The following is a 23065-nucleotide window of genomic DNA, read 5'->3' as shown; positions in this document are numbered from 1 at the left end:
GGTGATATGCTTATCTGTGACAGAGGAAGGGAGACCACCTTGCACATGAGGAAAAATCAGTAACTAAGAACATGCACAGGTTTTAAAACTTAGTCACCAGTTACCATGGTAATGCAAATATTACCGAACAACTTTCTGGGCTGTAAGTAACCAAGATGATGCTAAATACATTACTTTAAAAATGGAAAACGGGCTCTAATTTTAGGAATACTTGCAAGGAAGTGGATGGACTTAACAGTACACTGAAGGCAACCCAGGTTTGTCCCTGGGGACCCAGGATTCAAGGTCACATACACACACGCAGCTGTGCCAGTAACAGCTGCAGGAGGAAGAGTGATAACATTTTATTTACAGACAAAGGGCTACAATTAGAAAGATGAGTCTTCTCATTTCCTAAACTCTTAATAAAAGAATGACCCCCGCTACGCCTGCTGAAGAGGGACAGACTTAGGTGGCAATCCCTTTTAAAGTCAACATTAAGAACTTCCTCAGGCAAAACAAGATTCCCCAGAAATGACTAGGATGCCTGATAAAATAATAATTTCCCCACTGTTCTGAGTAGTTTGGATTTTCTGAGTCAGTGCTAATATTAATTAGAACAAAACAGTGCATATTATATGAATTTTTAAAGTATCCCAAGAATTGGCCATACACAAACACACTCCTAAGTCAAATTTAGTGCATAGGTTCCGGTCACGATGCACAGTGCCCGGGACACACAGATCCCAGCTCTTCAGAAAAGCAGCCCCAGAGCAGAGTTTCTCCAAGTGGTCCCCGGGTATCCTGCACCAGAATCCATGGGGGGGCTCTGAAAATGCAAAACCCTAGGCCACATTCCAAGGCACACTCACTCTGAGTCTCTGGGGTTTGGGGTCTAAAAGATCTCCATTTCAGAAATGTCCTCCCTGCGGTGCTTAGGTTTCCTAGTGCAAGAATCCCACCTTTAGTAATCTCCAATAAGCTGAGGTCTCCTGACAGTGGTGACAGAAGGCAGGACAGCCACCAGGGGACACAAGCCAATACAGATTAATCAAAGGCAGGGCTAGTTGTGACACAGTGGCTTTTAGAACACAACCCAGGGTAAAAATCCAGTGCAATACTCATGTGTTATACATGTGTGTGTATAACACAAATATTTCACAAACTACACAGGTGACGTACTCTGCTTTATTCTATCTATGATATTCCAATTTTTAATACTATTATAACTAAATTGATTTCACTATTCACTAATTGATGATGGTTGAAAAACTCTTATAACTTCTATTGTCCTATAATTTTATCACAATAATTTTTACACTTTTCATATTATACCCAAAATAGTAGGAAACCATGCAATCTTTTTCAGTAATATCCCACAAGTCACAATATTTTAGTTTAGCCTTTAAAAGGTGAACTAAGTTGAAACGAGATCGCCTTCTCCTTCAGGATATCAACAACAATACACTTAACTGCTAACATTCAACTAGTATTTATCTATTTCCTCTTTATCTCACAAAGAATAGCATGCAGATTATATAAATGCAGTATAAAATCAATGAAAAATGTGAAGAAAATGAAGCAAGGGGAAAATCAAGACAGAAAATGAGTTGTCTGTGGAATGAATCAAAGGAACAAATAAAATTAACAACACAGGCCGGGAAATCCAGCCCACTTATTAATACTCAGCCTTGTGGCAATCAGGGTGAAGAGGAGAACATGCCCAGTTATGAAAATTCCAGTGCCCATCTGGGAACAACAAAGCGATTTCTAGAAGCATTTCCAGACCTCTGGCTATGCTCCTTCTAGGTTGGACCGAATGGCCCCACCCCTTCCCCCACCACCCCTCCCCCCCACCAAACACACACACTCACACACAGACACACACACACACACTCCTCAGGGTAAAGCGAGCAGTCTCGGTGGGTACCAGACCCTGTTACTGGGCCCACCTTCCACCACCACTAGATTCATGGGTAAACTTATGGTTCCTCTAGGGACCACTGATTGGAGCCTGAGGTCGCCCCTTCTCCCTCCTCCCAGAGCATTCTGTATTACCTCTGTCCCAGCGCCAACCACCTTGCTGTGGTGAAAACTGTTCACAGGGCTGTCCCCTCCCTCCCTGCCAACCCCACCAGGTTATGAGTTCCACGAGGACAATACTGGCTTTTTAACATTTCAGTGAACACTTCATAAAACTGAGCTGCCTGTAAACTCTTCTAGAAATCCCCCAAAGGAAAAATGATAGAAGCACAAAGATGTGGACTTCCTCCTGAATTCTAGCGTTTACTACTCCTGAGATATTGACCAAGTCATCTGACTTTTATGACTCAGTTTCTTATCTGTTAACCAAAGCCGAAATTCTTTACATCACAGGTTAGTCTGCAGAAAGAAAACAACAGAATACTGGACATGGCCCAGTTCCAGTAGGTACTGAATAAATGTTAGTTTTCCCTTCTCCTATCAGGGCACTCTAAGACATTAATTTTATTTGCTGCCAGAGAGCTACCGTAGTGTTCATAACTCCCTCCTTCTCTCTCAAGCTTCTTTAAGCATAAAAATCAGCCAAGAAGAAAGGAGCGTTCCCAAAAGCCAAAGAACAATCAGTGCCAACACAATGCCAACTTTGAAAAGATCTCTTGTCATAGTTTCAACTACTTTAAGATGGCTTAGAGGTTGTTAAAACAAACAAACAAACAAACAAAAAAACACAAGTCTGAGAATGGAGAGCTAGACTGTCATTAAGTGTCACATAAAGGCTTTAACCAAGCAAAAAAAAAGATAATTGGTAAATTCTCTGTCGAAGGCAAGTGCAGTTGCTAAAACAGGACGCAGAATCATACTCGGTCTTCACTCTTGAACGGGCTAACTATCACCTTGTTAAGACCAAAGTAGCAGTTGTTTGCTTTGCATTTTTGTGGAGGGTAGTTGTAAAATTTAGAGCAGCATGTCCAGCTCTGAACAGAGGAAACATCAGTCACGTTTTGACTTCCTTAAATGTAAGTCCCAGATTAAACAATGGGGCTGACCTACCTTTTCCGTGATATAGAAGTTTGAACTATCAGCATGCTGCAACGCATAGTATTCATGGTTGGCAAGGGACCACCTTAAAAATATAAGCATAAGCTGCTCAGAAAAACAATAAATGGTCGTTTTCACTTGTATAGTTTTGATAGAGTCAGATGAATTAAATACGCTACGATTGAAACTAGGCCAGCAGTCAACATATCCCACAATATAGTTTCCAAAACAAGATGACACGAGCCCACCTTTCATCTAGATCTTGTTCCAAGCTCACCTTTAAATATTTCACCTGCCACAGCTTTTGGGGCGGAGGTGGTATTTCAATATAAGTTACATTTCTCCGTATTTTGAAGGAGTGGAGTGGAGAGGAGAAAACAAAGGAAATGAATGCCATTTATATTTTTGATAATTGTTATATTTCAATGGTCTCTGCATTCTACAATCCCCAATCAGTATGCTTGCTGCATATTGGAACATTCTAGTCAAGTATCCCAGGTCTTAAATAAATTCCAGGGAATACTCTAGTCATAGTTCTGCTTAAAAAAAAAGAAAATGCAACTTCCATATGTGCTTTTCCTTGGGTTGTCGGAGCCGCCAAAGGGAAGTGAGAAAGCCGTCTCATTGTGACATTCTATGTGGCAGTGCAGCTACCCATGGACTTGTCTTTTAAATTACTTTCTCTCTATAGGGACCTGTGATCCCCTCAGTTTACAGCAGATGAAGTGTCTGTTTAACCTCAGGCACTTTAGACTGCTCCCCGCTGAGAAGGGTGAATGAACACAACTTTTCAAAATAAATAAAACCCACCCCAGTACGCACACAACCCTTTCACACGTTCTCCTCTTTGAGGAACAGTAACATTTTGGTGGAGAGAGGCGCGTACATTTCACAGAGTAATTCTTGGTGTCTTTGGGCGGGTCAAGTAGGGACTTATGAATTATATTTTACAATCCCACAGGAATATTTATTTGCCTCTCACATTGTGGACTGGGGCATCTCAGATGTATCCTGAGTAACACTTACCCGTCACAGACTTCCTTTATTATTGCAGACAGTGGCTTTTTCTGCAAAATAGCAAAAAAAAAAAAAAAAAGAAAATACTTTCTGTTAGTTTCATTTCATCATTTTAAACTTAAAAAAGAAGCCTAGTAAAACGATGTTTAAGCAAGGAGAATTTCCGTTTGCTATTCTTAGTTGTTGTCAAGGAACCTGTTGTTTTTCTAAAGGTAATAATCTATGAGCCATCACCACAAATATATTAATAATGACCGACTGCCCTGATGGCACTTTTTCCTACATTTCATATTATTAGTTGAACAAAATCGACATCACATAGAACTTCCCCGCATCACAATCAGGATGAAAACACAGCTTTGTTCAAAGATCTGAGGCAATGAACGCCTGCAGGGTCAAACGATACCCAGAAATACTCAGGAGAATAGGAATCAGGCAACCAGCAGTTGGGTTTTATGCAAACGAGCTCAGATTCATGATATTTTTATGAGAACATGTGGCAAATCGAATACGAGGTATTGCAAAATTGTTCCTACAAAGTACAGAGAATTCTTCCCCCAACTTTGGCCCCGACAAATGCCCATCACGCAGCAGCTTGAGCTGGGCACACTTGAGTAATAGGACAGTGACACCATGTACCCCGTTGTCAACTGGCGGCTGACCACAGCTGTGCTCTCCACCTAACAGTCACAGCTGTGTCCGCCTGCCCCCAAATAGAAGGAATGCAGTGAAGAGACACACACACAGCTCGCCGGGAGATGTCGAAACACTTTCTGTTTTGGATGCAAACAGACCCTGTCTGTCTCCTGGGGTGGAGAGTAGTGTGTCAACCGAAAGAACAAATCACAGACAAGAAACAAATGGGGAAGAGAAACCAAAAAAATACAACACATGGTCCTGGATTTTCAGATACAATCATAAAAAAAAGTCTACATATAAACACGATCTACTTCTTATCCCTCTAACGGGCGATGTGGCATGGGGAAAGGACTTCTAAATCAAGCAGGACGGGTTCAAATCTTAGCTCTGCCAACTTGCCTGTAGAGTGACCGACAATTTCCTTCATTTGCTGAACCTCAACTAGTTTATGTGTAAAATGGGCACAGGACCTACCCACTTCTCAGAGCTGTTACAAGAATGACATTAAATTAAATGAGAATTAACACAAAAGGCAAACGACTCAAAAAAAGGGAAGAGCTCTCGCTTCCTTGCCTTCGCATGTCACTAGTGGAGCTCCATTTCCTCCTTACATCTTTGCCCTTGGACAGGATGCTGCCACATCTGCCGTCTTGATGAATTCCGAACACTGTACATCACCCTTTCTAAGGAACTCAGGACCCTGCTAAAAGCCCCTACTCAGTCCTCAGTGCCTGAGGGACAGTGACACCTCCCACTGCAGCTCTAGCCTCTGTGACGAAGTGTTCAAACAAATGCCAACCACTATGAGTGCAGTGGGGGAAGAGGGACCTGGAATTGTGGAGGAAAGATGGGGGGTATTCCTGGCATCTTGAGTGGGTCTCCTGCAGAATAAGATTAGAAATGGGGATTGGGTCCTACAGTGAACTTAATGTCACACAACTCCTAGGCCTTTGCAAACGTGTCCATTGTTTATAGCTTTCGCTGTAAGTTAAGGGGAAGCCAAATGACAAAAGAACTTTAGGAAGAAAACTTTCCTCGGACAAGGAGTTTGCACTTCCAGCTGCCAGAGACCTCTCTAGGCATCAGTATTTCATAAAGACCTATCAGTCTCCTAGCCCCCTAATCTTACTTCTTGCACCCTCCAAACGGAAACATAAATAACAGGGCTGGTTTTCAGGCCTCAGTGACACTGAAACAACAGACCAGGCCAAGAAAGTATTGCTATTGAGGTAAGAGAAGGCATTTAAAATAACAGCTCTCAGAATTAGACTTTCCTTGTTGAGGTTTCTTAGAGGGACCTCTTGGATTTTAATTCTGATTCCATAGATTTAGAATCAATTTGAGAAGATATAAATCTATGGACTTCTAGAACTATTCTATCTAGAACACTCTGAAGCTGGATATATGAAAGGGGTAAAGACCACGGAAGAACAACCCTTGGAGACTTAACAGAGAGAGATTAAACTCCAGACCACAGACGACAAGGGATCCCAGTTAACTGAACAAGAAGCAGCCATGATGCCGCCTCACCAACTGAAATGACGTGTAAAATGATCGCACTCACGGCCCACTTCCTACACCTGTTCCCCTTCTTCTACCTATTCCAGTGAAAATTAGCCCCTGCCACCCAAACTTAATGACCTTTCACAGTTCTCATCTCTCTTAATCCTTCCACCTTATTTGACACTTACTACTTCCTGTTGTTTGAAACCCTCTTGCCAGAGCTGTGATAGTTCCTTCATTCTCCTACAGTTCTAACACGAAGAATCCTTCCATAAAATCTAAGAGATCCTTCACTGTGTCCCTTCTACCACTAACTAGCTTCCGAACTCCAAATTTCTGTTCTTGCGCCTTCGGCTTTTAACCGGTCAATTCTTCATTCACTTCAACTGCCCTAGGTCTATCGTTCTGCTATCAAACACTCTCTTGAAAATGTCTGACAATTTGTTAAATACAGCTTTGTAAGTCTCCTTCAGGAATCTTATTTAAGTATACGGCAGAACTCATCACACTCACCATCTCCTACCCATCAACCTAAGCCAACAACAGCACGCCGCCCAAAGCTCTCCCACCCCAGCCACGAGTCCTTTGTCGTATTATGATACCTCTGCCGCCCAGAAACATCATGACCTTTATTTCTTCAATCTCCAGTCTAATTTGTTACAAGGTGGGGTAGCATTTTCCTCGGTGACATTCACATCATTACTGCTCACCACCTAACTACTCTTCTAAAACCCTGACACCCCTCATTCCAACTCCTGCCATCAGACGACTCTTCCCCCAGTCCCATCACCCGTAATTCTGCTTCCCCAGCTGCAGTGCCTTCCCCGAGGGCGAGCCCATCATTACGAACTACTTGCCAGGAATTTCCAATCCAACGTTCCACTGGCATATCAAACTCAGATTCCAACCTTCCACACTCGCCTAAGTTTTTCCGTGTATGTTTCTAGAGAACGTGCCTTCTCCTTTCCTTTACCCTATCCTGTGACGTATACGTTTATATGACACTGAGTCTCACCACTCCTTCCTCCACAGCCTCTCTCTCCTTTATCCTTTCTGGACCTTACTACCACCTTTGTTAGGAGTTCTCAGAATCCCATCACCGGGTCCTTGCAAATAAGTCTTCGCATCTCTAAGTTTCTTTCTCTTCAATCCTCACATTAACAATAATTATACAAAATTAGACTTTCCCCACAAATGTTGTTCATGTCACTCTTTTGCTCTAATATCCTCCATGGATTCCCCAATGGCCATCACCTACAATACACACCCTTAGTTTCTCATCCAAGGCCTTCCACAATCTGGTCTCGAGCAATCCAACTTTCTACTGATGCTGTGGTACTTGTTCCCCATACTTCTACATTGTTGGAGATTCTCCTCCCCGCCCCCACCCCCTCCGCCCAAAGGAAAAACAAATCCCACCTCTGTTCTTCCACTTTACTCTATTTGTTGAAACATCCCTCTTCTTTTTTCTGTTCCATTTCAGACAATGAACTCTACCTACCATTAATATCCATGTCAAAGCCACCTCTTTTAAGCAGATATCCCCAATCTCCCCAAATAGACAGAGACCACTCCTCTGTACTCAGCACATTAAATAAAGCACTTCTGAGGACTTTGTGTATCTCTCGAATCTTCCTGTCCCAGAGAACAAGGCATCTTAATTCATCTTTGCAACCTTTTCCACCCCTCAGTACTAGTTACCATAGTACATAGGTGCTAATAGGATCGAAGAGGAGATCAATACAGCTCTGTTAAATGGAAAATCCACACATTCACTAACTTTCCTTTAAAAAAACACAATCAAAAGGCTTGGCTCGAAAGCAAACTATGTTGAAGGATGGCCTGGATTTATCAGCACACATCCCACTTCCTACCACATAAGCCACTGCTGGGTGGCTCTAAGCAGCTGCTGACTATAAACTGTTAGCCATGTAAATGCTGTCACTACTGCCTGCACAGAACACTCTGGAAGGAGTTATGGGATTCACGGCCTGGAAGAGCACTGAACGAGACAGCTGATGAAGAGCGTAATTGAACAGGTGATAAAACAGACACCAATCAAGTGACTGTCACCATCCATTAGCCAGGCCTCACAGGTGATTGGCACGACTTTCATAAACAGGGACCGAATAAGATGCCCCACACAGAGCATGCTATTCTGATATCACTGCCTATAGAAAGCCTCCTGATAGGAGTTCCTTGCCTGATGTAAATGCCAAGCCAGACACTGGCTCTGCCTACGTTTTGGTTACCATTCTCTCAGGTTGTATAAGATGTTTCTGTCTACCTGCCCAGTTCTCTAAGATGTGGGAGTAGGGTGACAAGGGCGACACCTTGATGGCTTTCGGTAGATCCCCTGAATAATTTGCCTTTTACCTCACAGACAGAAAAAGGCCAGGAGTAAAGAAAATTTGGTCTAAAAGGATGAAAACTGGTTCTTCTCCCCATGACTCCATAAACCCTCCAGGAACTAAAAGTAAAATTCTGTACTCTACTTGAATATATCTGGGTTTAGAATACATGAGGCAAAACTATTTTAACGACTGAGTCTGAGAAAGTAGTCTGACCTTCAAAACAGAAAGCATACGAAAGTTTCCTTCACTTTATATTCTGGTGAAATTTTAATGTTGGCAGAAATATTTTTATTTGTCAAAGTATGCATTTCCATATGAATCTGATTGGCACAGTATCATGTGCCAACAGTTCTATTCAGGGAGTAGCTTTTTTTGTTGTTTGGGGGGCTGATTCCTCCCTTTGTATTTTAACTCTTATTCTCCAAAAGGATCCTTTATTTAACTTAATCTACTGGAGACACTAAGTTCGGAAACAAACTACCCATACACAAAGATTTGTTTTATTTCCTTTTCATAACATCAGCTAGATTCCCGAGAATGGCCAAATTCTCTAGCAATTCACTTTTAATCTACATGTCTGGCAATACTGTCTTTTCTCTCCGTTGGTCCTTTGTTTTCCTTTCTGTAGTCTCTCCCTTGACTTTAATGAAATGTTGGCATCATGAGTTCTTTCATCCACACCTCCCACCCTGACACTTCTTCTAAGGGCGGGTCCTGCATTTCCAATAAGGCCTTGCACAGACCCTGCCACCCTTCAAGCTTCACGCTTCATCTTCTTTCTTAGAAACCAGATCCACCTCTTGCCTCCTTTTGATCTGTTAAAAAAACAAACAAACAAAAAGACAAACACTCTTCCACGCCAAGCACATGGTTCCCTTAAGGCAGGAGAGAACCCCAAGAAAAAACATCCTTGGGAGTCCCTGGTTGTTTATTTAGGAGGAGCCAGAGTCCGGCCTGCCTTGAGGCTCCCTCCCCCGAGATGGCCCAGCTGTTATCTCTCTCATCACTGCCCCCTCCTTACCACACTTCTGATGAATTCAGTTCCTAGTCAACCACCTGTTCCCGTCTGTCGGCTAAGGCACCTGGCCTGGGGACTTGACCCAGACCACACGCTCACCTCGGACCTCTCAAGTCTACCGCTGCCCCAATTTCTGCCTTGACTGGCCCACGGAGGCTGGCAGCACCCTGCCCCCCGCCGCATGTTATCCCATTCCTGTTAGCAACTACGGAGTGTGGGCTGCGTTCTCACCTCTGACATCCACTCCCCAGGCCCATGGCGGCGCTAAAATGGGCATCCCCCAGAAAAGAAAGCCTGGCTTCATTGTAAGCTTGTTCCTTTCAAATGTTTTTAATGATGGAGGGGGAAAAATGCTTATGGGATGACATTACATGAAGGGACTACAGAAAAGCATTTAGAATGCTGAGTTTTTATCAGCTGCTTGCTTTTTCGTATCTTCCCTCAACGATGAGCTCTTGAACGACTCTAGCAAATGCCTGCCTGGGACTGAACCCCGACTTCCCCAGGTTTTGTAGCCTTAGGCTCGTGACTTCTCCTCACAGTGCTTCTGTTTTCTCTCCTGAAAATAACAGCAGCACCTCGCACACTGGCGTGCTGTGGAGATGAGCCGCGACGACATGTGCAGAGTGCCTGAAACAGAACGTGGTCCAGAGTGAGGCCCTGGACACAGGTTACCTAGGACTAGGTAATACCGTTCGCACACTTTGCGGGTATGGTTTTCAAAAGTTGGTTCGAGAAATTAAATACATAAATGAATAAATATCCAATGCCTGTTCCTTGGTTGAGTGACTCCAGGCCCCAGCGCTGCCTTTGGCACTTGTCCCATCCTGTTCTTTATCCCTCACATCATTTCTGTCATTTCCGTTTCTTTTGCCAACTAGAAGATACTTGCTTTAGAGGCAGAGGCTGCCTCTGAGATACCTTGGTCACCTCCCAGGTGAATGGCCGCTAGCCCCCGCCCCCCCACCAACACCACCACAAGGCACGCAATCAGTGAATAGTTTTCGATGAAGAACACATCTTTTTTCAGACTTTTAGCTTCTTTTCCTTTCTTCTGGTCTCTTCCCGACTGCCACTGCAGCTCAGGGAGGAGCTGAAGCTGGAACGCAGCAAGAGGAAGACAGAAGCAACCCACGCTCACCACCATGGCTCTGCTCTTGAAACCACCGTCTCACAGCCGTTTAATTGCAAAACTATCCTCCACAACGACTTCAAAGTTTCTGGTCCTAGACTATTAAAAAGCCTTTCCCAGGGCTTTAAAAGGCCATGACAGCTTTATTCTGCCACTTTGAGGCCGTGCAGCACAGCACCAGGATCTCACTCTGCTTTTATAGATGGAAATTCATTGAACATATTCCGCACAGCAGTTATGAGTAACGCTGGCCCAGAAAGAAACGAAACCTGGTTTCCACATGTCAGGACACCTCTGAGAAGGGACACGCGTGCTGACTATGATTTAGCCTACGATGTGACTTGGAGCAACTTTAATGTACGATAACCCACCTGGCTGCCCAGGTGCCTGCTGACATTGTGTCAATGACACAAGTCATTTTATAACAGCTTTATTCTTCCTCCCGTGAGCCTGTGACTACTCCCCATGCTTGTGAGCCATATACCTTTCGTATGGAGGAATCCCAGGAGTTCTGAGAGGTGTGTATCATACTGTTTTCCTAAGAGAGGCCTAAATTATCTGAAAGATAATGACAAAACCACTCTTTCCTGAGGCAAATTCAGCTGGTTCTTGGAAAGCAAGTATTTTAACAACACTTCCGATGTGAATCACTGACACAAGACTCCAGTAATTGTCAGAAATGACAAAGGGGCTCACAGCTTCATCTCCAAAGTAGTAAAACCATGCATCATATTAATTTGAAAAGCTGGAAGATGACAGGCTATGCCACCTTTTTCTTGATAAATGATGATTCATTGCAAAAATGGTTTACTAAAAATGACTTGTTTCAAGCTTCATGAAACAAATTATATATAAGATTTTAGCAACATAAAGTACAATCTCTGCATCATAAACATCACTGGACTATACAAATGAGTAAACATATAAATAACCAGCATGCTCATGTGTCAGTGGATTAAAGACAAGTAGACATACCTTCCTCTTCCTCTTTTAGGGATTAGATATACATCTACTCAGGAGAGACTGTGTTGTCCTTCGATAGAAGGGAAACTGCAATTTTAGAAAATGACCAAAGTATGGAGGTGAACAATGTAAGAACAAAGCCCTGCTCATATCAATTATCTTCTGTGATTCTTGACTATTTTACATTGTCCCAATAGCAATGTTGCTATGACTATGAGAACACACATTTTCCCCCAAATGTCAATATCTCAGACAGCAACAACAACCAATTTCCTAATTCCGGTATATCAGTCTTCATATCATTCTTTTCCAAGAAGTACTCCCAGCTGACTGATGTGCCATTTTTCTCCACCACACCCTTGCACTCAAGTGTCCTTTTCTATTTGGAAGTGAGTGATTCACACTGTGAATTAATTCAGAGCTTATGGTCTGCTTCACTTCACTCATGGGGAACAGTCTGCTTATTTATGTCAAGTTCATACGTGGAAGGGTAACCATATTTATGTGCATCGTTTAAAAATAAAAAGCCAGACCAGCTCAGTAGGATAAACAAACACTTCTCAACTCTGATAAACTAGGTATTATCAGATCAGGTGAGTAGATATGACAAAGCCAGATGAGCTCTGAAGGCAAATGAGGGTTCAGGTTCAATTGAAACACAAGATTATGATGGTTTATCCACTGCAAAGGAGCCGAGATTGGATGTAAGACAGCAATCAAAAGCATAGTGAGAGAAACTGGTGGCAAAGGTATAGTAAGAAGTGAGTTTACATTTTTAATTTAGTTTTTGTCCCTTATCCTGCTCGTCTCTCTTTGTCATGTAGTTGGTTTACTTGTTTGTAATAGATGGATTAATGCCAATTCATGCTTCTTTCTTGAATGGTAATGGGTGTGCTGAGATATCTGTCAACAAGTAGTGGAGGGACATGGGCTTCCAAGTCTCAAATATATGTCCCAGGAACGTGACCATGGCAACCTGAGGCTGAACCACAGCCGGGGACAATAATAAAACAGGCTCTTCTGGAAGGATCCCAAACATGCAAACAATGGCCACAAACCTCACGTACTTCTGCAAGTTCCCCTACCTTTGACATGTCCTCACCCAGACTTTTGTTATCTGTTGTCAGTTGGCCAGCATACCTGATAATGTTACTACTAATACTGAATAGCTACTAGTTATTGAGTGACTACCATATATCCCCTGTAAGATGATATTACTAAATGTACAAATGAGAAGGCTGTAGGAAGATCTTGAGATGTTAAGTAGCTTGGTCAAAGCCTCACAGCTCCCGTGACAAAGCCAGAATTTGAACCCCAACCTGTATAATTCCAGAACCCTTGCTCTTTAACTCCGCCTCAGCTCTGCAGTCCTGCAACCAACAACATGCCCAAGTGCCTGGAGCTAACACCTGAGGCAAAGAGCGCTGGAATTCTGGGTATCTTCGTTCTGTGGTACATACTGAGTTCTTAATAAATGTTATTAATATTTAATGGCCAAGTTTTAGCACTACCATAAGAATAATAGATGATCTTGCATCACGCATTAGCCACATAAATTATGATGAAATCCTAAATTAACACCAAAACTCTTGATATTCAGTGGAATAACCCTGTCTCCTCCTTCTCACTTTCGATGCTCAAATCAACACCTCCAGCCCTAACGTCTCTGCAGTTCCCTTCTTTCTCGGGTGATTTTTCCTTGAGGGTGTAGCCTTCCATGACTTCAAACTTAAATCCTACCCCAAAACTCTCCCAAGTTTCAACTTTTATTCATCCTCGTCTTCTAGTTTTCCAGAAATCAACTCACAATCAAGCAACATTACATCTTCCCTCTCCTCCCTGTTGCTGTTTGTGTTTCAGTCCCGTCAAGTCAATCTCAGAGGTGACTCTCTAAACCTTCTTCTTTATTCTGCCTGTGGGGCGGAGAAGCAATGAAAAATAAATGCTATTTTGCTTGCTTTGGGTGCTTTCTGTTGCCGGTCTAGTAAAAGCAATGGCATGGCTAACTGGGTGTTCAGGCTGTACATTCAGGAGTTGACACGGTCACGTGCGTGAATATGTAGCCATAGACTGTGTCTAACGGGCAAGCGAGAGGCAAAAACCGTCTAAGTCCTATAGACAACTCTTGATGACTTGGACCCATTGCCGGTTTTTAAGCAGCCGAAAGGCATAATCAGATACGCACTTTCTAATGATAGGTGATTACACTGGAGGCCAAGAGACCAGTTAGGTGGACAAAATTGCCAGCGTACCAAAACCCAAAGGAAACATATAAGGAGGTCGAGTCCAACCGTACAGATACCGCCTTAGCTTCCTACGCTCATTTGTAAGGTTTGCATGAAGAATGTGAGTCCACCTAATTATTCTTCCACTAGTTTCTTTCTTTTTTTTTTTTTTTTCTATCTTGGTAGCTGTCACCACCATGTGCCCAGTTTTTCATACAAGAAATCCTGGAATCATCTCTAAGATTTCGTTCCCCGTTACCCCCTACACGTAAGCAGTCATCAATTTAATCGCTTATGTTTTCCTGAGACACCCCTCACCTCTGTCTGTCTCCCCACCACGATCCTTGGCCAGGGCATGAGTACGTCTTGCCTGGGCTACGGCAAGAGCTACCTAATTTCTCATATTTGATTCTACCTCTCACAAAACAATTCTCAAACTGTGATCATCTAAAAGTACAAATCATACCACAGACTCTCCTGCTTAGAGAACTTCCCTTTTCCCGTGGCTCTTGAACAGAGTCGTAAGTCAATATGGCTTTTCATGGCAGAGCCTCTAACTATGCAACCAGCCAAATCCAGAGTCCGTTTACCTCCACTATGGCATTTTTCTTCCATTCCAGAGAGGTAAGATATTAGCCAGGATCTCCTAAAATATTGCCTCTCCTCCACTCTTTCCATTCTTTATTAGCAGGACTACAATTAGACATAATGTAGAACTTCTCAATGTATCCTTTCAACATGAATTCACATTTGTGTTTCTCACCCCTTTGACTTTTGGGCTGCGTTCTAGATGAAGTCCTCATTTTCATTTTCCAATTCTTATATAAATTTTTGCTCCATTAGGGCTTATATTCAAGGGATGTCTTATTTTTTTCATGTATAACAATCAACCTTTATTCAAATACAGTCATATCATCTTCTTCTGGAACATCATAACATACTAAATGTGTCCGTCTGGCTGACGGACGCATCTTCACTGGGGCTTATTTTGGGGGTAGGTCTTATTTTCGGGGAAACACGGTAGTATCTGGATTCAATGATCCAGCATGAAAAAACCAACACCTGTAATCTGATATTAAGCACACTACATTGTAAGGTCTAAAATTCCAAGTGCTACTTTTATATTTTTGAATCTCACTGGCGCCAAAAGCCTAACCATGAGCCCCTGAGCTTCCCAAATATTCGTTCCTCTCTCCTTCTCCCTTCCCCTCGCCAGCAAGAAAGTCTCTCCACATGGCTCCTCGGTTCCTCTATCAGGCAGAGATCAGCTGCACTTCTCCTGGTCCTCAGCTTCACTTCTCCAGCCTGTGGAATTATTCAGACAAATCAGTCTCATCCTCCCCCAATAACCCGAGGACATCTCATCCTCTTACTACTGCAGAGTCTGGGTCCACGCCCCTGTTCACTCTCTTCCTGAGTGCAAACCCCATGTGATCTTGCATGATATGGAATGTCCTGCCCTAGACTGTGAGCATGTATGGAGAATGAGCCGCTGTCAAGTTCATCTGAGCAGTGCTGGTATCGTGTGTTTGGCTATGTACTTAGCGCAGGGAGCTCTCCTTCACCAATGGGGTGAAGAGGAGGCGATCAGAACATGTAAAAGCAAGGATAATGAATAATTCATGAAATTGTTTGTTATATTTTTGTGAGAATTAAATGTCTTCCATGTAAATGAAAACTTTGCTGTTGCTTAACTGGCATTGTTCTGAATCATTCAAAGAGAGTAGCATAGTTTTAGCTTATATCATAAAGATGTTATTTCCAGAAGACTATAAAATGTATTTTAGCAAAGCGTGGTGACTTTTTTTTTTAATAATGACCTATCAACTAATATTTTTTATTTAACTTGGCGATAAATAGTTCTTAGACATGATGGATGAATGGGGATCCACTCTAGAGTTATTTTGTCTGTGTTTGTTTTCATCTTTCTGTTGTAGTTTTACTTTTTCTTTTAAACAATTTACTTATATATGTATATTTTTTCATTTCTAAGATTTCTAATTGGTTCTCTCTCATATCCATCCATTCTCAATTTATATCCACCTACTTTGTGTTCATCATCTCCTGTTTGTGCAGATGCCATTCTCTTTCTTTTAAAGTTCTTCCTTTGAGGATATCTAACACACTTATTTTTAGGTCCTCCCTTGCTCTCTATGTTCCTCCACACTTACCACAGAGAATAAGGTCAGCCAGAGCAGCAGTAGATGTAACAGAGGGGGACCAGATGCGGGCAAGTTTTCTGAGGTAACTGATTAGAGAAAAGAGCTGAGGGAGCGAGAAGAGTCTGGGAAGATGTAGTTTCAGATTCAGCAAACTGGGTGTCTGCTCACATCTGTCACCAAGACAAGGAAAACATGAGAAGCCGAACTACATAGGTTCAGGGGAGGAAGGCAAACGAGGAGTGTTTTGAACATGCTGAGTGTATGGTGCCTGGGACGTCTAGATGGGCAAGGCAAAAAGCCAGATAGGTAGTTGTTGATAGGGGTCAGGAGGTCAAGAAAGAAGCAACAACAGCCGGAAAGTACAGGCATTTTATGGTAATGAAGCTGATGAAGCCAAACCATCAACACAAACTTGTCCCACAATATTGATCCATCGACTATCATTTTGAAATTTGACACAGCTTCTCTCAAAGTCATTTGGTTGTCTTTTGACTATGGACGGCTTTGATGGGAGGACAAAAGTAGACCTTCATGAGTCACTTCATAAAATGTAACAATATATGCAGAATGCATGGGGAGAAGAAGGAAAGGGAAGTGCCTCTCACCAGAGCAGTTCCCTTTCATAATTCTATTCAATTGTCTGTTTCATTAGACAGAAAAAGGACAAACATCACTTATTTCCTTTGTTCAACATTCATTCTGAGTTCACCGTGTACCAGGCCTTGTGCTAGGCGCTGGGGACACACGTGGGCCACGCAGAAGACCACACAGTGAGTAAGTGGATCCATATAGGATGTTACAGTGCATCTAACAAGGACCTTCATCTAGTCTGAGGAGTCAGAAAAGACACTCAAAGGAGCTACATTCCATCTGGGACGGAGAGTGAACAGGAATTTGACAGACAGACAAATGAGGGGGGTAATTTCCAGGTAGGAGAAAAACTACATTTGTAAAGGCTCTGAGAAGTGTGCGCTCACCGAAAGGCAAAGAATCCCTTATAATGAGAACCCAGATAGAGGGACTTGGGGAAGCCACAATGACTCTAAGCGAGGCTGGTGATATAGGCAAGGACTGGGGACAGCAGGGCCCGAGTTACCACAGCCAGGAAGGACGGATTGTATTGTGAGTGCAGTCGGGGAGCTGCTGAAGAACATGTAAGTCTGGGAGAGGGCATTGGAGGGGGAGTGAGAGCGGTGGCAAGGAGGCCGGCTGAGATGCTCCTGGAGTTACCTAGTGCAGGTAAGCTAGAGCAGTGGCAGTGAGGATGGAGAAAAGGCAGACAGCATCAAGGGCCATTTAGGAGGTAGACGCTACAGGACTTGCTATTTGAGGGGCTGTGGGAGATGTGAAGGGGCTTTGTCAAGTACAATTGTGGTACCATGGACTTAGAGGCCCCACAGACACACGGGATGGAAATCTAGAAAACAGAAAACAGGAAAGCACATATGTTATTTCCCTGAGGCTGTTCTCATTTCCTCAGAGCTCTGCGCACACTGTACAGGTCTACATAGCCCAAGAGATAAAGCTACCATTCTCTAGAACAAGCTGCCTTTTTCTGCAGATCCAGAGTCCTCGGCATGCTAAAATCTAGGCATGTTTATACCCCACTACAAATCGCCAGTTGATCTACCAAGAAAATGAAGTACAAAGTGTGACATCCACTAAAGATTCCTAAAATATGAACCAAATCGTGAACCAGTATGAACCATCTCAGTCACCAAATCTCAAGAAAAGGCAGTTGGTGAAAAGCTCTGTCCTGAGCTGCCCAATGCACCCTTAATGACAGAGTTGGGGTAGGGAAACAGAATGGATGAGAATACCGCCCCCACGTACCTAGAAAGCAAACTAAAATCCGCAATTCATTTTCAGAAGGAAAAAGCAGGATCCTAGAATTCATTCTTGCTAAATAAAACTGAGCTCTCAGTAGAGGAGAGAAACATGTTTGCTGTCTTTCTCTTCTGAAGCATGGCAAACTTTAAGATTTTTGTGAGATGATACAGACTCTATCACACAAAGAGAGAGAGAGAAAGAGCTAAAACCGGAAAGGGAAGTAGCCCAGCTACTTTATTTTAAAGGAAGTTGAAGAAATACCTTTACAAATTACAATACCCAACTTAAGAGCTGCAAACATCAGGTGGGGCATGACTACTTCTGTCCCCATATCATTGTACCTTGTAATGACAGCACCAAAAGTAATAGTGCAACATCACACAGGCTTTATTACACCATTCTTATGTGGGACCAAAGGAGCTCTTAAAGGTGCTGTGTTTGTACTCTCTAGGGTAAGGAGAAGAGAAGAAGTATTAGGGTTGCATGACTGATGAAGGCACTGAGGCACTCGCTGAAAGTGAGTGTGGGTGTCAGAGGTGTCACCGACTGATAAAGGTTTATGGGGCATCACGGCATGGATTTCCAAACCTGGGTCCAAGTACATGAGCGTCACCAGGGAGCTCCATATAAACAGGAGTCCCGGCGCTTCGAAATGCCCCTGCCAGTAATACTCTCTGTATGCCTGAAATGTTTTGTAAGAGATGCTGACGCAGCATCAAGCTTAGGAGTCACTGGCTTAGTCCATTCTCAACAGGGGGAAAGGTGTCCACTGGCCAGGGCACATTTAGCAGTCTGAAGACATTTTGGGTTGTCACAACTGGGGAGGGAACACTACTGGCATCTAGCGGGTAGAGGCTAGGATACTGCTAAAATCCTGCCACATATAGCACAGCCCTCACAACTAAGAATTATCCAGTCCAAAATGTCAATAGTGCTGAAATTGAGAAATCCTGATGTAATCCAACCACTCAGGAAAGAAGGGTCCAGGAAGATCACGTGACTTTTCGTTTCTACAGAGCAAAGCTGGAATCTCGCTTTCCAGAAATTCAGTCTCATTTTCTTGATTCTATGGAACCTTTTTCTCTTTTATTATGGTAAAATACACATCACATTAAAACTACAATCTTAACTATTTTTAAATGTACAGCATGGTGATGTTAAGTACATTCATGTTGTGTGCTCTATGTTATCTTAAAGATTCGAATTCAAAACTCTTTATGTGGAGTTCAACTGTCACTTTCGTTCAGCAGGCTCCCAATATTTAAATGTCTTAGGAATTAGGGGTTTTCGGGCTAAAGAGTTGGCTTGAATGCATTGAAGGGAACATTTGTATTATTGGTTCCAGTCCTGCTAGAAACATAAGAAGCTTGTTCTATTCTGTGGACCACTCTGAACAAATCACAATTGGCTCCTAACGGTTACCATTACTAAGCAGAATGCTGAGTGATTATCTCACTGAAGTCCTGCAATGCCAGGAAGGATGCATGAATATTGCCAATTCTTCCTCATAAAGCAGGAGGCTTGTCCCCACTCACACAGTACTTAAGTAGCAGCCCAGATTTTGAGACCAAAATCCATGGCCACAGGCAGTCCAAACTGCCCCTCCCAGCGTCCAGCCCGCAAAACCAGCCTTTCAAGGTTCTGTCTCGCTTCCGGTAGGCTCCTTCTGTATAACCCTGACCACACTTGCCAGATTTTCCCTAAGTTTTCTTTGCTGTCAACACAGTATGTCCCTGGAAGTCATGTTGTTAGTGGATGAAGCAGGCAACCTGGCAATGATGTATGTTTCTGCTCAAGTCAAGCTGGTATTGATGGTGGAAACCATTAAGTAGGGGCGTAAAAGATGGGAAGACTCAAACAGAACTACCAAACAAGTGAAGTAAGTCAGACAGAGAACAATACTATGTGATACCATTTCTACGTGGAATCTAAAAACAAAACAAAACAAAACAAAACTCATAAAAACAGAGAATAGGAGATTGATTGAGAGGAGCTCGGGGTGGGGGTGGTATGAAAGAAATAGGCCAGGTTGGTAAAAGGGTACAAACTTTCAGCTTTAAGATGAATAAGGCCCGAGGATCTAATAGAAAACATGGTGACTATAGTTGATAATACTCTATTGACAATTGAAATTTGCTAAGAGTAGAACTTAAATGTTCTCAGCAAAAAACAAAACAAACAAACAAACAAAAGAAACCATAAACATGTGGAGTGATGGATGTTGTAACTAATTCCACAGGGGAAATCCTTTCACGATATTATATACATATATATATATATATATATACACACACACACACACACACACACACACACAAAATCACCACGATCCACACTTTAAATATCTTATCATTTTTAAATGGAAAATATACCTCAATGAAGCCTAAAATAAATTTTGAAAAGAACTACCAAACAGATCTATGATTCAGCAGAAACTACCTGGGTTTTAGTGTCATACGTGCTGGATTCATTTCATATCAGTGGCTCCCTCACCGTGTGAGCTTAGGTAAACAAATGACCCTCTGACAATGAAGAACTGAAGTCTGAAGCCGGCCTTGTTGGGATATAGTAAAAAGATGAAGTAGTCCGTGCAGGGCACCTCACACACTGCCTGGCACACAGTGCGTACTGGTTAGATGGCACATGCTGCAATTATTGCTACTACTATTACTATGTACAAATAAGCAGAACTCCAATATCAAGCACAAGAACTTAAACATGCTTTATGCAATTAAGCTTTAAAAGGGTCTTGGGTAAATCAAGTTCATGTGTATTGAATTATATCTTAAATATACTACAGAAATAGGATTGTTGAGGGAAAACCACAGGTAATTATTTTGTATATGCTTGCCTAAAAACACATGCAACCATGTTTCTTTTAGAGAAATCTAGCCCCCACCCATCTGTGGGGAGGGGGTGCTATTGTAATTTTTCTGTTTCAAGAATGGAGGATACCAAAGTTGTATGTATTCTCATCTTTACTGTTCACAATTGAAATAGACACACAGAAACAGAGGTCACTGTGATGGACCACAGGACAGAAAGGTGTAGGAAACACAGGCTGACCCTCAGAGGTTTATAATCTACTTTAAAATACATGGGCACATTTTTTAAAATGTAAATGACATTACATGCTGATTATATTAACTGTAAATAAACGCTGCAGGCAAAGAAAATGGTATAAGAAGTTACAAGGATAGAGAAACGACTGTATTGTAACACGATCAAAGATGGTTTGAACAGAAAGGAGGCGCTCCCTCCACAAGGCTTACCAAAGCCAGGATTTAGAGGAGTGAAGAGCTGAAGAGAAGGTGGGAGGAATTCGACCAGCCTTACTGTTAGGAAGAAACTTCAAGAGATTAAAAAAAATAGTTTGTAAATGTGCAGGGACACACTTCTAAAGTCAGCTTCTACAAAACAAGAGGGTACGTGAGAATTCCATGTAGTACCTACAGACACCTGGTACCCAGGATAATGCACAAGAGAAAATCATGGAAGGATGTGAGCCCAGTTAAGGGATCTGACTCGAATATCAAGGGCACTAGAAAGCTCAGGGATCATGCATGGTGTTTTGCTTGTGTGTTTTCTTTTTTTTAAACTGTGGCAACTTTCTTCAAACAAAATATTTCCCAATAGCATCCAGAAATGAAAACAGGTCAACACCAGCTGCTCTGGCAGAAGTGTTCTAGAACAGCCTGGAAGCCCATCACATACAATTCTCACCCTGAACCATTTGAGAAGGTCCTGCACAACTCAGGTTGAAAGCCATGCTCCTCTTCCCATCATCCACCACGTGCCTGGCACCGCTATGTTTGACTGAGGCACACATCAAGGTGACGAGCAGGGCCCCTCACCTGCTGAGATAGCCCATGCTCACTTTTCTTGAGTAGAAGTGAGATCTATTTCCTTGTATGGACAGGATGGAGTTTCTACACTGGGGGCCAAAAACAGTACATCTAATGATCCCTCTTCTACATGAAAGCACTTCCAAAAGTCGGTAGCACCTATCAGACCCCCTTTCTTCAGGTTCATATTTGAGCAGTTTCATCGATCATTTGCTTGTATTGTGTAGGCAAATGGAGGTTTAACAGGGGAATAATATATCCATCAAACAGAGAGGTTCACTAGTAGGCCAGGCTGGTGACGGGAGCTGGTAGCATTTATATAGAAGTTATACTTAAAGCCACAAGAGAGCATGGCATCTGAACACACAGACCAGAGGGCTAAGCACTGAGGCTATGACAGATTTAGAAAGAAGGAGAAAGACACGGAGCTATGAAGGAAACACGCAAAGACTAATCAGACAAGGAGGGAGAATCTCAGAACTGAAGCCTAATGAAGGGAGGGGGGTTTCAAGCACTTTTGCCCCCAAGCGGGCAAGGCCAACCACGGTGGAGTGACGACCACTTGATTTAGCCAACGGGAAGGTATTGTGCCATCAAAGAGGGCAGCTGTAGACAGGGGAAAATTATTATTCACCCTAAGGCTAAGTAGATACTGAAGCGACATGAACAACATATACTGACAATCTTTCAATCAGCTTGGAATGGAAAGCCAGAAAATAAACTGCACACTAGCAAGAGAGTTACCAGGTTAAGAGACAGGTTTTCCACGGTAGTAATTGTAGAGCTTACTGTTGCAGGTAGAGAAGGAGAAAAGAACAAATGAAGAGGATACTGTTGGGGCAAAGCCTCAAGTAAGGGGAAAGGATGGTTAAAACCCAGGTGCTGAGACAGAGACGGGGGTTGAGACGGGCGAATGCCCTGGGAAGAGCATGGGGCCGCGTCTTCCCTCCTCTGCTGGTCGTGAACACGTAGGCAGGATGGCAGGAGACACAAGCATCTAGCGGTCTGTGGAAGCATGCAAATACATAAGCAGAGACCTTCTGCGGCCCAGATAAGGTGGTGACCCTCCGTCCTCAGTGTACTCTTTGGAAAGAAAGGTGTGTGAGGGCAGAGCAGGGGCAGAAGAAACATGAGGCTTGGAAATAAAACATGTGCAGGAAATAAGAGCTGCTGCCCAGAAATGTCAGTGAGCGGCCAAGAGATGGAAGAAACTATCGTGGAGCACTACCAGGGAGCCGGTAAATCTTCCACGGCACAAATCGGCTCCAAGTCCATTGAATAAGTCCCTTTATTACTAGGTGATGTCTCTATCCCACTTGCCCTTTCATTTTCTCTCCTTCCCAAACATTGAAGAAGTTAGGCAGAGCAAGAAGGAGA

At 42.9% G+C, this 23065-nt stretch overlaps 1 protein-coding gene across 6 annotated transcripts in view; it reads right to left on the bottom strand.

Annotated features, from left to right (window-relative positions):
* The window catches only part of ELMO1 (engulfment and cell motility 1), a 479853-nt gene that overhangs the window by 366570 nt on the left and 90218 nt on the right, over positions 1-23065 (bottom strand). For all 6 annotated transcript variants that reach the window (XM_033088370.1, XM_033088366.1, XM_033088369.1 and 3 more), the window contains exons 3-4: positions 4027-4067; positions 3013-3085 (exon numbers count right to left, since the gene is read on the bottom strand). In XM_033088370.1, coding sequence (XP_032944261.1) covers positions 3013-3085; positions 4027-4067 — 114 coding nt within the window. The remainder of the gene's footprint in view (positions 1-3012; positions 3086-4026; positions 4068-23065) is intronic.

The sequence above is a fragment of the Rhinolophus ferrumequinum genome, chromosome 20, assembly GCF_004115265.2.
Source record: "Rhinolophus ferrumequinum isolate MPI-CBG mRhiFer1 chromosome 20, mRhiFer1_v1.p, whole genome shotgun sequence".
NCBI lineage: Eukaryota > Metazoa > Chordata > Mammalia > Chiroptera > Rhinolophidae > Rhinolophus > Rhinolophus ferrumequinum.
This window is presented reverse-complemented; position numbering and strand designations above follow the sequence as displayed.